Source organism: Diorhabda sublineata, chromosome 11, assembly GCF_026230105.1.
Source record: "Diorhabda sublineata isolate icDioSubl1.1 chromosome 11, icDioSubl1.1, whole genome shotgun sequence".
Taxonomy (NCBI): Eukaryota; Metazoa; Arthropoda; class Insecta; order Coleoptera; family Chrysomelidae; genus Diorhabda; species Diorhabda sublineata.
The window spans coordinates 7,678,204-7,691,587 of NC_079484.1; the positions used below are offsets into that span (position 1 = coordinate 7,678,204).

At 31.9% G+C, this 13,384-nt stretch overlaps 3 protein-coding genes across 4 annotated transcripts in view; 1 reads left to right on the plus strand and 2 right to left on the minus strand.

Annotated features, from left to right (window-relative positions):
* The window catches only part of LOC130450233 (disks large 1 tumor suppressor protein), a 1,338,131-nt gene that overhangs the window by 184,633 nt on the left and 1,140,114 nt on the right, over nucleotides 1-13,384 (plus strand). The gene's annotated exons all lie outside the window — the stretch shown is intronic.
* LOC130450235 (uncharacterized) lies at nucleotides 1,343-3,887 on the minus strand. The gene is made up of 2 exons (XM_056788524.1): nucleotides 3,808-3,887; nucleotides 1,343-3,315 (listed from the first exon to the last, which is right to left on the minus strand). The coding sequence occupies exons 1-2, from the start codon at nucleotides 3,820-3,822 to the stop codon at nucleotides 1,465-1,467; spliced, it is 1,866 nt and encodes a 621-aa protein (XP_056644502.1). The 5' UTR covers nucleotides 3,823-3,887; the 3' UTR covers nucleotides 1,343-1,464.
* LOC130450389 (E3 ubiquitin-protein ligase RNF12-B-like) lies at nucleotides 5,130-6,611 on the minus strand. Its single transcript, XM_056788763.1, has 2 exons — nucleotides 6,597-6,611; nucleotides 5,130-6,115 (listed from the first exon to the last, which is right to left on the minus strand). Exons 1-2 carry the CDS (start codon nucleotides 6,609-6,611, stop codon nucleotides 5,342-5,344), a joined length of 789 nt encoding a protein of 262 aa, XP_056644741.1. The 3' UTR covers nucleotides 5,130-5,341.

The following is a 13,384-nucleotide window of genomic DNA, read 5'->3' on the forward strand; positions in this document are numbered from 1 at the left end:
TTTTGAATGAATTTATGCGATACGGTGGCTGAAATTCACGGTGAAGTATTAAAATTGTTCCTAAATGATTCTATGGCTCGTATACAACTATTTCGTTGTTATAAAATGCTCCAAAACCTAAAAGAAACTCACAAGAACAAGTCGAGAGCAGGTAAAAACGACATACCTGTATCAAATATTCTGTTAAGAAGGTCTTGATAAATTTTAAATTTAGGCCAACAGAATGTGCCCAGACATCGCATTACATAACGACAATGTACTATATCCCTTTGAACGTGACCAAAAAAATCTATGGCCGCCAATTCTCTTTTTCCCAAAACCGAAAACGACTTTTTATATGAAATCCACAAATATGAAACCTGATATACACAAAATATTCAGCTTTCAGATATTTTCTATGTTTGAACAGGTTGCTAGCCCTGTACAAAAAATCCAGTTACAGCCAGTTTAGAAAAACATTTGCTTTTAGGGAAATTAGGTTTTGTTTGAAATATGCCCAACAACTACGTCTATCTGAACAGTTTTTTCACTTTTCATAAGTAATTTATATCGACCAGCTTACCAACAGTTTTGTGATTAATTGAAGTAACATCATGCAAAATATTATTTTCCAAAATAGGTTTAAAATATCCAATAAAAATTAATTGTTAATGTAATACGAACTTCTTCGGTGGATTTAATGAAGGTTTGAAAAGAACAAGAACAAATCGATCAAGAAAAAGTTCTTTTGCAACAGGAAAATTCAGGATCACGAACACGTGTAATTTACATTCATGAAAATGCTACAAATTGCTTTATCTTTCACCCAATTTTTCGGATATAGAACCAAGTTACCATCTTTCTTAAATCTGAAGGTTCTGACTGCATCGGTGAAATTATCTCATTAACCGATTTCATTGATTAATTTTGGACAGATTGAAATTTTTATTCGCAATTCTAAATTCGAGACATAAAGTATACTTTTTATTCTCTTTCAAATAAAAACTCACTAAAACGTTTAAGTTCCTTTAATAAATATTAAAAAAAAATCTAATTATCGCTTTTGACTTGCTCTAATGGCAGATAGTTGATTGTTATTGATAAGGACTGATCCCAAAAGTTGCTTTCAAGATCGTAAAAAATAGAATTATAACATGCAAGAGTATGTATACAATTCCAAAAGCATTGGTGTATTGATCAGTATCATTTGAAATAAAAATTTATTTGAGTGAGATATCTGCCTACATAGTAGTTCGTCCATTTTGGCAATTCTGGATTTCTTAGAAGGGATTTTCTTTATAAGTTAAAATAAACACCCTCCTTTAATGATATTTCAAAATATGGTCCTTCCTTTATTAATTTGCGAAAAAAAACCATTACTTTGCTCAATAAAAAACTTATTCTTTATAAACATATATTAACAAAAACACTCTACAATTTTTGTCGAATATCAACATTATATATTACCAAGATTGATAAAAGAATTTACTGTTTCTTTTCTTCTTTATTTTCGGCTTTACGAGCTATGATGTTGTGAACATTTCCATGGTGCGTGGCACATGGTACAGCTGAACCAGAAGTTACTACTTCTGAGCCAGATAATCCAGACAAACCGGTATTGAAGAATTCAGATCCCGAAGTTTGGAATCCCGAAGAGTCTACTCCAGATGATAGTCCGTTGAATCCTCCTACAGTAGATTGGAAATTTGAGAGTCCCGCTGTAGAAATTCCGGAAGAAATATCAGCAGATGATATTCCAGAACCGAAAAGACCAGAGGAAGAGATACCGGAAGAAGCAAGGCCAGCATTAGTAATACCTGATGAAGTAAAGTCAGAAGACGCTAATCCTGAAGTACCAGAATATATTCCAGAAGATACAACTCCAGATTGTCCGGAGGAAGTGAATCCTGCTCCTAATCCCCCTACTCCAGACGAAACAGATGTTACAACTGGTGCTGAAACTCGTTGTTGAACTAATACGACAGGTTTCTTGATAGTTTCGATGTTGTGATGTACTTTATATATTTGTGGAACCTTGACGACAACGGGATGAGGAACATTGACTCTCACTTTTTTCTCTACTGGCACGGGGTAGGGTTGTGGTACAGGTACTCTTACAACTTGAGGAACTTTCACGTAAACTGGCTTCTCAACAGGTACAGTTACGGTTCTTGTGACTTGTACTGGATAAGGTTTCTCTACTGGGTATGGTACTTTTACCTTAACTTGATATGGTACTGGGTGGGGTACTTGTACTGGATATGGTTTTTCTACAGGTACTGGCACATTAACTTTTACTTGAACTGGAATTGGTTTATCAACTTTAACTTGATAGGGAACTGGTACTGGAATAGTTTTTGTAACCGGGTAAGGTTGTGGTACTGGTACGGGTACTTTGACTTTATTGACAACATTATGTATCGTGTGTCTGGCCACTTCTTGATTAGCTACAATTGGTCCTGAGCTGTAGTATTGAGATTGGGGGTAAGAATATCCTGACCCATAAGAGGAGGAACCTAATCCGTAACCAAATCCTGTACCATAGTTCAAACCTGAACCATAGTTCAAACCTGAACCATAGTTCAAACCTGAACCATAACTCAATCCTGAACCGTAATTCAAACCTGAACCATAACTCAATCCTGAACCGTAATTCAAACCTGAACCATAACTTAATCCTGAACCCAAGGATGATATGCCCAAGTTTGACGATGAGGTATATCCCAAATTAGAAGAAGAAATTCCAGATCCGATTCCAGAAGAATAGCCCAAACCGTACAATCCAGCTCCAGAGGAATATCCCAGACCAGATGAAGAGATTCCGGATCCAATTGAGTTCAATGCCGATTGACCGGTATATTCAACTCCAGAAGAGATACCTAAATCTGACGAGGAAACTCCAGATCCAATTGAACCTGATGTTGATTGTAATCCAGCAGAATAGTCCAAACCACTTGAAGAGATTCCGGTTCCAATTGTATCTAATGCAGATTTAACTCCAGAAGAATATCCTAAACCGGATGAGTGGTATCCAGATAAGCCAAACCCAGAACCAATCGAGCTCAGCGAAGATTGATCATATGATCCGGCAGATGATAAGACTGATTGACCACTTATTCCGGTTGAATCTAGACCGGATGATGAAGATACGAGACCTCCAGATACTATACCGGATGTTTCTAGTCCAGTAGAGATGCCACCGTTACCTTGTGGGAAATTTTCAAAAGACTGTTGGAAGTATCCACTATGGCGCTTAGATTTTTCTGCTACCTCAGGAGATTTTTTGTTAGATGTTTCTGGAGTAGTGGCAGTAGCCAAAACCACAAAGCAAAGTACCTATGAAGTAAAGTTCAATATTCAATATACATGACAAGTAAATAATTCAATGGGAGATCTATTTTTTTTAGTATTTTTATTTACAAAGATGGTCGAAATGAGTGCGAGTCATAAAGAAATACGTTGTTTTTTTGAGGATTAATTGCATGATTCGTTGAAATAAATTCATTTTATGAATTTTAGTTGAATAAAGTTTTGTGAATCATTCCAACCTCTTAAAAACAGAACCAAATATATTTGACTATATCTGGAAACTATTTGAATGGGAACAATTATTTGTAATTTGATCAATGGATTGAAAACTGTTTCTGAGTCGATCAACATGAACATCTAAATAATAGAAACTTGCAAAAAGTTGAAAATACTACAGTGTATGACGAAGTTGATATTTTTTAATGAAAAATCATTGTCGTCTTCCAAGTAATGTCAATATATTATTTAGAAAAATTGTTATTACTGTTTATTGATGAAGGAATTTAATATAAAACTTACCAAAAATGCTTTCATCTTCCAGTAAGTCTAAGACACAAACAAGAAGTGATAATGTCTCCTCACAAAATTTACCTATTTATATGATAGAATTACCAGCATCAGATGTCATGATGAAGGACATTTTCAACCAGTTTTTAGTATTCATATTTCTATTTTTCTATGATTCATAAATCTAATTGCTCGTACCGGAATCAATTCAGAGATAAAAGGATGATCTTATGTATTGAAACAGGTATTTGATTTATTCTAGCGACTCTCAATTTTATTTAACTTTATGTAAATTATCATCAAAGCATATAACTTATGTTTTTCTCCAATAACTAAACAATTCCATTACTTCTTAATTCTTAACCGGATAATCAAAATTTTTTCGATTTAAAGTGTACATTTGAAATAAACGAACGGTTGCGTAAGACACACGAATGGCAGTAATTGATTCCACCCTATAATACAATTTACATTTCTAATTATAACAATAAAATATTGGTTTTAGTATAATCTCACAACTTTGCAATATTATACTATTCCTATGCTACAGATTTTTAATAGTTTTTAGTGACCACTGTATTCATGTTTGAAGGATAGACCGTAGGAAAATATTCATGCTTTCAATTCTATTTCTTTAATCATTCAAATCCGACTAATAATAACATGAAGATTGAAAATTATTATGGTATGAATCTGCTTCTTACCAACATCCAATTTTCTTATTCAATCATTTTAAGGAATTAAAATAAAACTTGAAATATCAATTTCCAACATCTTTATTTATGAAAAGCATTGATGAAGATATGATAAATCTATTAAGCATTTTACAATTTTTACAATAATAGTGTTGGTTATAAATGGAGATATTACTGTTTCTTGGAGATATTTTTGTGCGTTTTAGAAATTAAAAGTGATGATCTTTTGCTATAGACAAGGCTATAACACCTCACGAACATACAGAAAATGGCTGCTGTAATTAATCATATCGTGGTTATATTGATTTGAACGTTTCCGTTGTGGAAATTCTGTTGTCTTCGCATCTACAAACCTTTCACTGAAAAAGTCGATGAAATTTTTATATGAAATACATAGACATGCAACCTTTTGAGATATTACTGATGTAATAGACATCAATCATTAAACAGTTTATAATATTTCAAAAAGGTTACACTACGAAACCCGAATTGACTAAGGTGATGCTTTGTGTAGTGTGAAACGGGAAGTAATATACGGTCCCTACTTGACTTAATTACAGAGCGAATTCAAGGGAAACTCCTGGAGTTAGCGAATTGAGGCATTGTGGTTGGTCCACCATGACAACGTAAAGCTGCACATATTTTTGGATGGACTTATACCCACCTCTTCATCATTTGTTTTGGTTTTTGCAGAAAAAAAAGTGTTTTGCCATCGAGCGACTGAAATTCTACATCAATGTGAGTATGAAACTACTAGAAAAATGGCAAGTGTTTAAATAACATCTATTAAAAATAAAAATAAATTTTATTGAAAACTGCTTAACCTTATGCATAATGTAATGAGAATTGATTTAAGCTTTCTTTGCTGCCTTATTCTGCGTACTGCGGGCCAATATGTTATGATTTTCCCAAGTTCCATAAGTTTCGTAGGGTAATCCCCAGTCGGAAGTTTGTTCATTGTATACAGGCAATTGTACATCGTTCACTACTGGAGAAACGTGGTTTCCCGTGTAGACAGGATTTTTAATTTTAACGATCATTGGGTCTGGTACAGTAACAGTTACTTTACGATTGACGGCAACTGGGTAGGGTTGTGAAACTGGTACTTTAACGATTTCGGGAACTTTGACGTAGACAGGTTTTTCAATTGGTACTGGTACGCTTTTAGTGATTGGTACTGGATACGGTTTTTCAACTGGATACGGCACTTTAACTTTTACAGGGTAAGGTACTTGGTGGGGTACATGAACGGGGTAAGGCTTTTCGACTGGGTATGGTACGTTTACTCTAACTTTTACTGGTATGGGTTTCTCGACATGAACCGGATACGGTTGAGCAACTTTAACAGTTTTTTCGATAGGTACCGGAATAGGTTGCGTTACAGGCACTGGTATTTTGTTTATTACATTATTAACGGTACGTTGTGAGTAATATTCAGGTTCTATCGAGATGTATGGGGATTGTTCTTGATAGTACTGGAATGTTTCTGGATAAAAAGGAGTATCCTGATAATAATCTGGCGTATTGAATCCATCGACGATTTCCTCCAATATTTGACGTTTTGATTTCTCACTGCCAGAGTTCGTTTCTTTAGCAGCGATCACCAAGACTGCGCAGGATAAAATCTGAAATAATAATTTAGATATAGTGGATTTATTTATATAAATGAAAAAAATTCTGTACGTGACGGAAATTGGAGATAAAAACCTCAAGTCATGAGATATTGATTTATTTTGACGTAGGATCTGGATAATTTTCTTAAAATAGTTTTATGCCTTATGGATTATTGAGTTTCGAACTAATATAGCACTAAAGCTGAAATTAATTCAATTTATTCTATTCGTTACAAAATATTTAATTAATCATGCTAGTCAGAAATAACGCTTTCTGTCATATTTATTGGACACCAAACCATTGTGACTAGAGTACTTTCTTAATTTGGAGACTATTCAAATCATTATACAATATTTAATACTGTCAGTTATTCTTAGATCCTTTCAATATCTAGTTGTGCATTATCATCAACATGATTTTTCGATATACCCAAATGCTGAAGGAAGTAATAATTACCAACTTCTAAATGTTTGTAATAATGGTTCAACTTACCAAAAATGTGTTCATATTTGATAGAACACTTTGCGTAGAATGATATCTTGACTCACTTTACATATTCTTTTTATATATTTTGGACTTAATATCATTAAAACCGTCAGCTTGTTTTCACAATGAATATGGATCATAAAACGTGTAAACTGAAAATACCTGATTAATGATTTGACTTAATTCAATTTCGGTGAGATACTTTATCAATATGTATGAGTTGATTACAATAAATAAGTTATTGAAGATCCTATAAGATTAAAATTATTATATTTATTGGAAGAATATACATTATTGACATTTTGTTACATATTTTAAATATATACCTCTACGGTTAAGACACATATTTGAATTTTTCGTTATCTTTTGGAATAAGAATTGTCTCAGACCTGCGGAAGAAGGTTTAACGAGATTTTTGAATCTATAGATGAATTGTGATGCCCGGCATTCATAATCAGCACCAAATTATGTATCCGAAGGTTTGAAGAAAGTGGAAAAAAGTCAGTGAATCGTAGAATAACTCTTTCTAGAAAATGTCCCTGGAAAAATTCACGGTATCACTATGACAAGTCCAGCTAAAGAAATTGGTCCCTAAATGTGTGATTGCCTGCAAATCTCTTCGACGTACTGACGAATGATTCTGAGTCCCTAAACTACATTTTAGACAATTTGTACTATTTAAAGTAACAAAGCCCTAATGTAAATTTATGCGACGATAAACATGGTCTAATAAATGAGAGATAAGCTTTGTTGACATTAGAAAATTTTACAATTTTATCGACAAAGCATCTTTATATTGAAAACAAACTGATAGGAATGAGAATTTTTTTTTAGAACCAGAGCCTTTTTTATCAAAACCGCTCCTATTACTGCACTAATACATCACTGCATTTATCAAATTAAGTTTATTTTTCTTGTTCTTGAACTAATTTGTTGTTGCATGGCAATATTGTCAGAAATAATGTACTTCATTTTAAAATTCTATTCTCCTAAAATTAATGTATACATATACTGTTTATTGGCATAAAAAATACATGAAATAATTAATTACATTGAGTTGAAATATTTGAATATACATTCACTTCAATAAACACATAAATAACCACATAAACTATCTGTACGAATCCTAAACTTATTTAAAGTTAACTTTAACAAAAAAGTGGAGAAAAATTTTTTTCCATATACAAAATCATTTTTGTATAAATAAAGCATTACAATCAATGTACGTTCTCAGTTTCTTTTTAATCAAGAACTGCCAATTAATTTCTGAATATCTTTTTTTGGCTGGGTTCCATAAATATTATTTTTTAGTGCAATATTGAATCTTCTTAATACATTTTCTTTTTTTATATCATCTGGTAGGCTGTTATATCATACAGTCCCCAAGTACAAATAACTTCTCTGTCCTATGTTCTTTTTCGTAAGGGACGCAGCAAACTTTTGTTTATTCCTAGTTTCATAGCCATGAGTTCGTCCTTGTAATTTATCTCTGTTATATTGTCTTAAATTAACGTGTGAATAATATATTTGAAGGACATCTAATACTTTAGCTTCGATGTTTATCAGTGGGATACTTGTTATTCTTGTTTAGGAGTGATTTCAAAATTGTATTTTGCGAAACTATAGTGTGTTTCTGAAACACCACCCCAGCCTATGATTCCATAACCTCCACTAAACTTTGATAAACCATAATTCTCTCTTTTATATTCAAAAATTCGACAATTTCTTTAAAACTATATAGAAGGCTTCTTAATTTTTTTGTTAAGTCTAACATTATTCCCAAATTTTCAATTTCATTCGCTGGTTTTATTGTAAAAGAATTTTATATTGTTATATCAAATTTTGAAAGAGCTGGTAGATAAACTGTTCTTTTCAAATTCACCGTTAATAATCTATAGTCCAACCAAGTTTTAATTTCTACAAAATCCCTTTCAATTTCCAATTTCAAGTTGTACCAGTTTGTGTCTTTTTATACGACCACAGTATCATCAGCAAAGCTGATGATTTGTTCCATTTTCTCCAATAAAAATATATTATTCATGTAAATAGTGAATAACAATGGGCCCAATACCGACATGTCACTTTTCCATTGAGTCATAAATCGGTGTATTGAGCTCCCGATAAAAATCTAAAATAATTTTTATACACTTTTAATCCCTGATTTAAGACAATACAGTCATTCCCTAGCGATTAAACTCTCACTTCATTTCCCCGGGAGTACATTTAATTAGGAAAAATGTCATATTGATTAATTATAATGTCAAATCAACGTTATACTGCTCGTATACGATAACTTGGACAACCTTTATATATTTTAAGCCCAAAATTAGAATGAACCATTGTATGTTCATGACTTACCCAGATATCTCAAAGACTTGAAAGCATTTGATCGTTACATTGAGGGTGTAGAATAAAGAGGCATTAGGTTAGATGTAGTCTTCCTTAATGAACGTGTTAATACTGTATTCAACCTTCACTCACTGTTCAAAAATACAAAATTCACTGAAACATTTGCTTGATATGAATAATAACTGGAACTATTTCAAATAGTTACGTAATTTTAATACTTCAATGATGAAAAAAATTGTGCTGGGAATGTTTCTTGAAAATACAGGTAATAAATTAGAACGGAAAAGTTCAAGTGTTTGCTGCAATGCGTTCAGAGGAAGATTTTAATAATTTTTATATCAATGCTGATTTTGTTTTTTTTTTAAATATAAACATTTTTAGTTCCAGCTATACCTAAATTATTGATATAAATTACAGGTATTCCACAATTAGCGCAAAAGACAAACGATACTTTCTAGCGATCTTTTAACTGAATTCTTTAACTAAAAATTTGTTGATTGGTGCATTTTAATTGTTCTAATATTGACAGAAATGTATTCCTGAACACAAAATATTTTCTATTACACTCAAAGCCTATGGTATTGGTATATCGGTCCTAAAAACGAGAACTCGAATCGCGATTTAGGTAACTGTTCAATTTCTATAAGAACATTCAACATGCCTTTAAATTTATCTCACAAATCAGTATAAAAAATTGAAATAAATGAAACATCACAGTACACCAATTCTTCAACTATAGCGTGACGTTCTAATACATTAAGTTCGTTCATAGAAAACCACAGTCAGTCAAATGATTGATGTTTTGCGTATATCCGCTCAAGGATATAACGTGGCTAGCATAAACAGATCTAGGCTCTTGTATTATAGAATAAACTGTCCTTCTGATATAATAATATTTTCAATGCCATACATCATTGGTCTTATTAAAATGATGTCTTTAAAATCATTGGGAAACAAAATGATTGCATCTGAATATAATGCAGAAATTTGTCGATTCTATTTAAATTGAATATTACGATGGTTTTTCTAAACGTTTTTAGTATTTAAATCATAGCAGTTATTGACTCTAGAGATTCAGTTTTGAGTTTATGAAGAATAAAAGATAGTTTTCCAACTCACCCTAATAAATAGAGATATTTATTGTCTTATCCTAAAACTCACAAAGGATATTTCCATTTTTCTCGGAATAATGGGTTTCTATTATGTCAAAATATCAAATTTCTGATTTGATGAACTCTCAATCCTGTAACTCTACACTTATACTCCAATAATATAATGGGGCTTTCATTAAGCACTTGTTATCTTCAAACTCAATTAAAACAAAGAGTTTGAGGTATAATCAAGATTTTAGATTCATTTGAAGGGCAGCTCAGATCTTAATTATCCACAGGGAGGTAATTCGATTGTGAAGGAGGCCAAATCGAAAATAGACAAGTACTTAACTCTTTTGCTCTGGGCAATTTAAATGCAATTCTAGATTTTTGCGACAAAATTGAAAGAAAAAACCAAATTCTCAAATAATTGCGGTCGTTAAATATTATAAATTCATTTGAAGCGACCAAAATACCGACTGGGTGCCGAGTCAACCCCCTGATGCTTTAAAATCTCGTTAAACAACGCATTCTTCGTCTCAGTATCAAAGAACTTCAATTAATGAAGAACGTGAGATGAGGTGACTCAAGAATCTGTAGTCCAATGATGCCTATCAAAAAAAAAGCTCGCACGGTTGTTGTAGCCAATATTATTGGATTTTTCCGATAAATCAAATATGCGGAAATGTAAAATGATAAGTTTGAAATTTATTTGATATGAAAAAAGCAGTGACATGACTTTGTGAGGAAACAGATATCAAATACCGAAATTTAATCCGATGTGTCTGAAAACTATTGTTACCGTTTTCTTCATATTTAGCTGAATGTGGATTTAGCTGTAAACCATTTACTGGTAATAAAAAACGAATTTGTCTGGATATAATAGCTCGGACAGATTTAGTGATTTCTTCCTAACATTTATCATTTAAGATTCTCAATTGAACAATTGAATTTTTTAATATTGAAAATTAAGTATATGTTACCTAATTGGGCATGAGAATTTAGGAAAGGTTTGGGTACGTCATGGCCCAAAAATGTTGAGAAACATTATTGATCTATAGCCATCGAAGTTGACAGATCAGGCTGGGTCAACATTGTTCTTAAATAATTATGAACAGAAAATTTCATTAGATCAAAATCTATACCAAACAGTTACATTTTCAAAATGCAATATTATAGTTTTATTGTGGAGATATTGGATATAGAGATATCGTGGAGATATTGGATATAGAGATATTGTGGAGATACAGAGAAATACTTAATTGTCAAAAAATTGTTTACAATTTGTAGACAACAGCTTGTAAAAACTAAGAAACAATTCTACAAATAACTAAATAAAGACAAAAGTAAAATAAAATCTAAATATGAAGTATATACAAAGAAGCTACAATAAATAACAAAATCACCTTTTAAAATGTAAATGTGAGAATTAACTATACGGTAATCTTACAATAGGTGATAATTTGTATTAAAAATCAATAACAATGTTGAACCAATACGCAGCATGCTCCGAATTAAATATTATTATTAGTGAATACGTCTTCAAGTTATTGAGAAATGTGGGCTAGGTGTAATAGATTTGATTTCAAATGGCAAATGATTGTGAATTTTTTTGTATTGTTAAGTATTGAGACCTTAACAAATTCTGATTGTGTAGTAGGTAGGTAAAAGTCGTGCTCCGCGATCCTAAGTGCAACGATCTTTCTAAAATTGGAGAAGTGTGCTAACGAATTAGGCAAACGGATTCAAAGATGAATAAGAAAGGAAGAGGGTCAACAGCTTTCTTTTGTAGTTTGAAGGGTTCAACACTGCTCAAGTGAAACGTTGAATTTTAAACTCTTACTACTATTTATTAATTACCCAAAAATACCACAAATCAAACATAGACTTTGAAATTGCTTATTCTACAAATATAGTTCATTCCACCTGAACTCATTGCCAATCACCTTTCGGAAAATACTCACATTTCATCACTTCCTGTAAATATTTCTAGTGATAGCAACAATAATGCGATTGGAGTATGGATTTTACTCATTATTTCAAAGTTCAGTAAACTGTATTGCATACCATCACACCTTTCCTGTCGAAAATAAAAATATTTTAATATAGTTTTTTCTAATACCAAAATCTCATCTAGATTAATCACTTTATCGTTTTATTCTATTTTTAAGCATTCCCACTGATTTACCTTCAATGTACAAAAAAATGTTCACACCTTTGTCCTCCACAATCATATAAGGACCTTTAAGCAATTTGTGCATTTAATTCACTTTATTATCGTTTCGTAATAACATTTTTTCACCTAGTTGATAATTAATTTCTTTACAATATTTATCAAAATATTCCTTTTCTTTTATTTTGAATCTAAAATATTATTTCTCGCATCATCTCAAGCCTTCTGTAATCTACATTTGAGTTCTTGTGGATAATTACAAAGTTGTACAAGGGATCTATACTATTGGTGCAATTACGTACAAGATTTTTCGAAAACTTGTTCAAATAGTGTATATTTTGTACGTGTATTATTATATGAAAAAGACTAGAAACGTTTCCAGGCGCTCCAATTATTTATACCCTTAGCAACTTGCATTCGATCATATGTTGTTGGATGTTTATGCAAATTTTCCAAAGCACCCAAAGTTTCGAGATCGTGTACGCTGGAATTCAATCGGTAAATTTTCAACATCTGACTATTCTTTTTAAAGTCCTTACAGAGATCAAATAGATTGTTCTTCAACTTATCGCCCAATTAAAATGAGTTTCTAATTGCTACAAAGTCCATTCAGCGAGCACATGTCGTTGACTTCCAGAATCTGAGTCAGTTGAATGGTGGAGGTTCCTTTTATGGTACGAAATCCACCAAATTATGATTAGACTAGGATGAACTTCATGTGATTTAGATTACCATTTATTTTCTTGCACACTCTCACTAACAAACGTAATATTTTTGATATATGGTCCATTTCATTAACGTAAAAATGTTAAGTCTTTACTGAACGGATGATCTCAAACTTATATACCACATTGCAAACATTCCTCTAGATACGATGTTTATTTTGAACGTAGAAACGCGTGGATATTTAACCAAATAAAAACAATTATTTCAATAAAACTCATTATTGAACGTAAATAAATGAAAATCTTCCTATAGATCTTCTGCGGCATGCTGATCGCGTGCTGAAAAGCCCTGCTAAAAAACATTGTTTCCTATATTTCTTATTCAAACGCTAATCTTTTGGTGATAATATATAATAGACGAATATTTGTTTGTTTTCAGGTTGAAATAATCTGAAAAATATGAGAAGCATTCCTTATTCTTGACATAACTTATTGTTAATACAAAGTTGTTGTAAC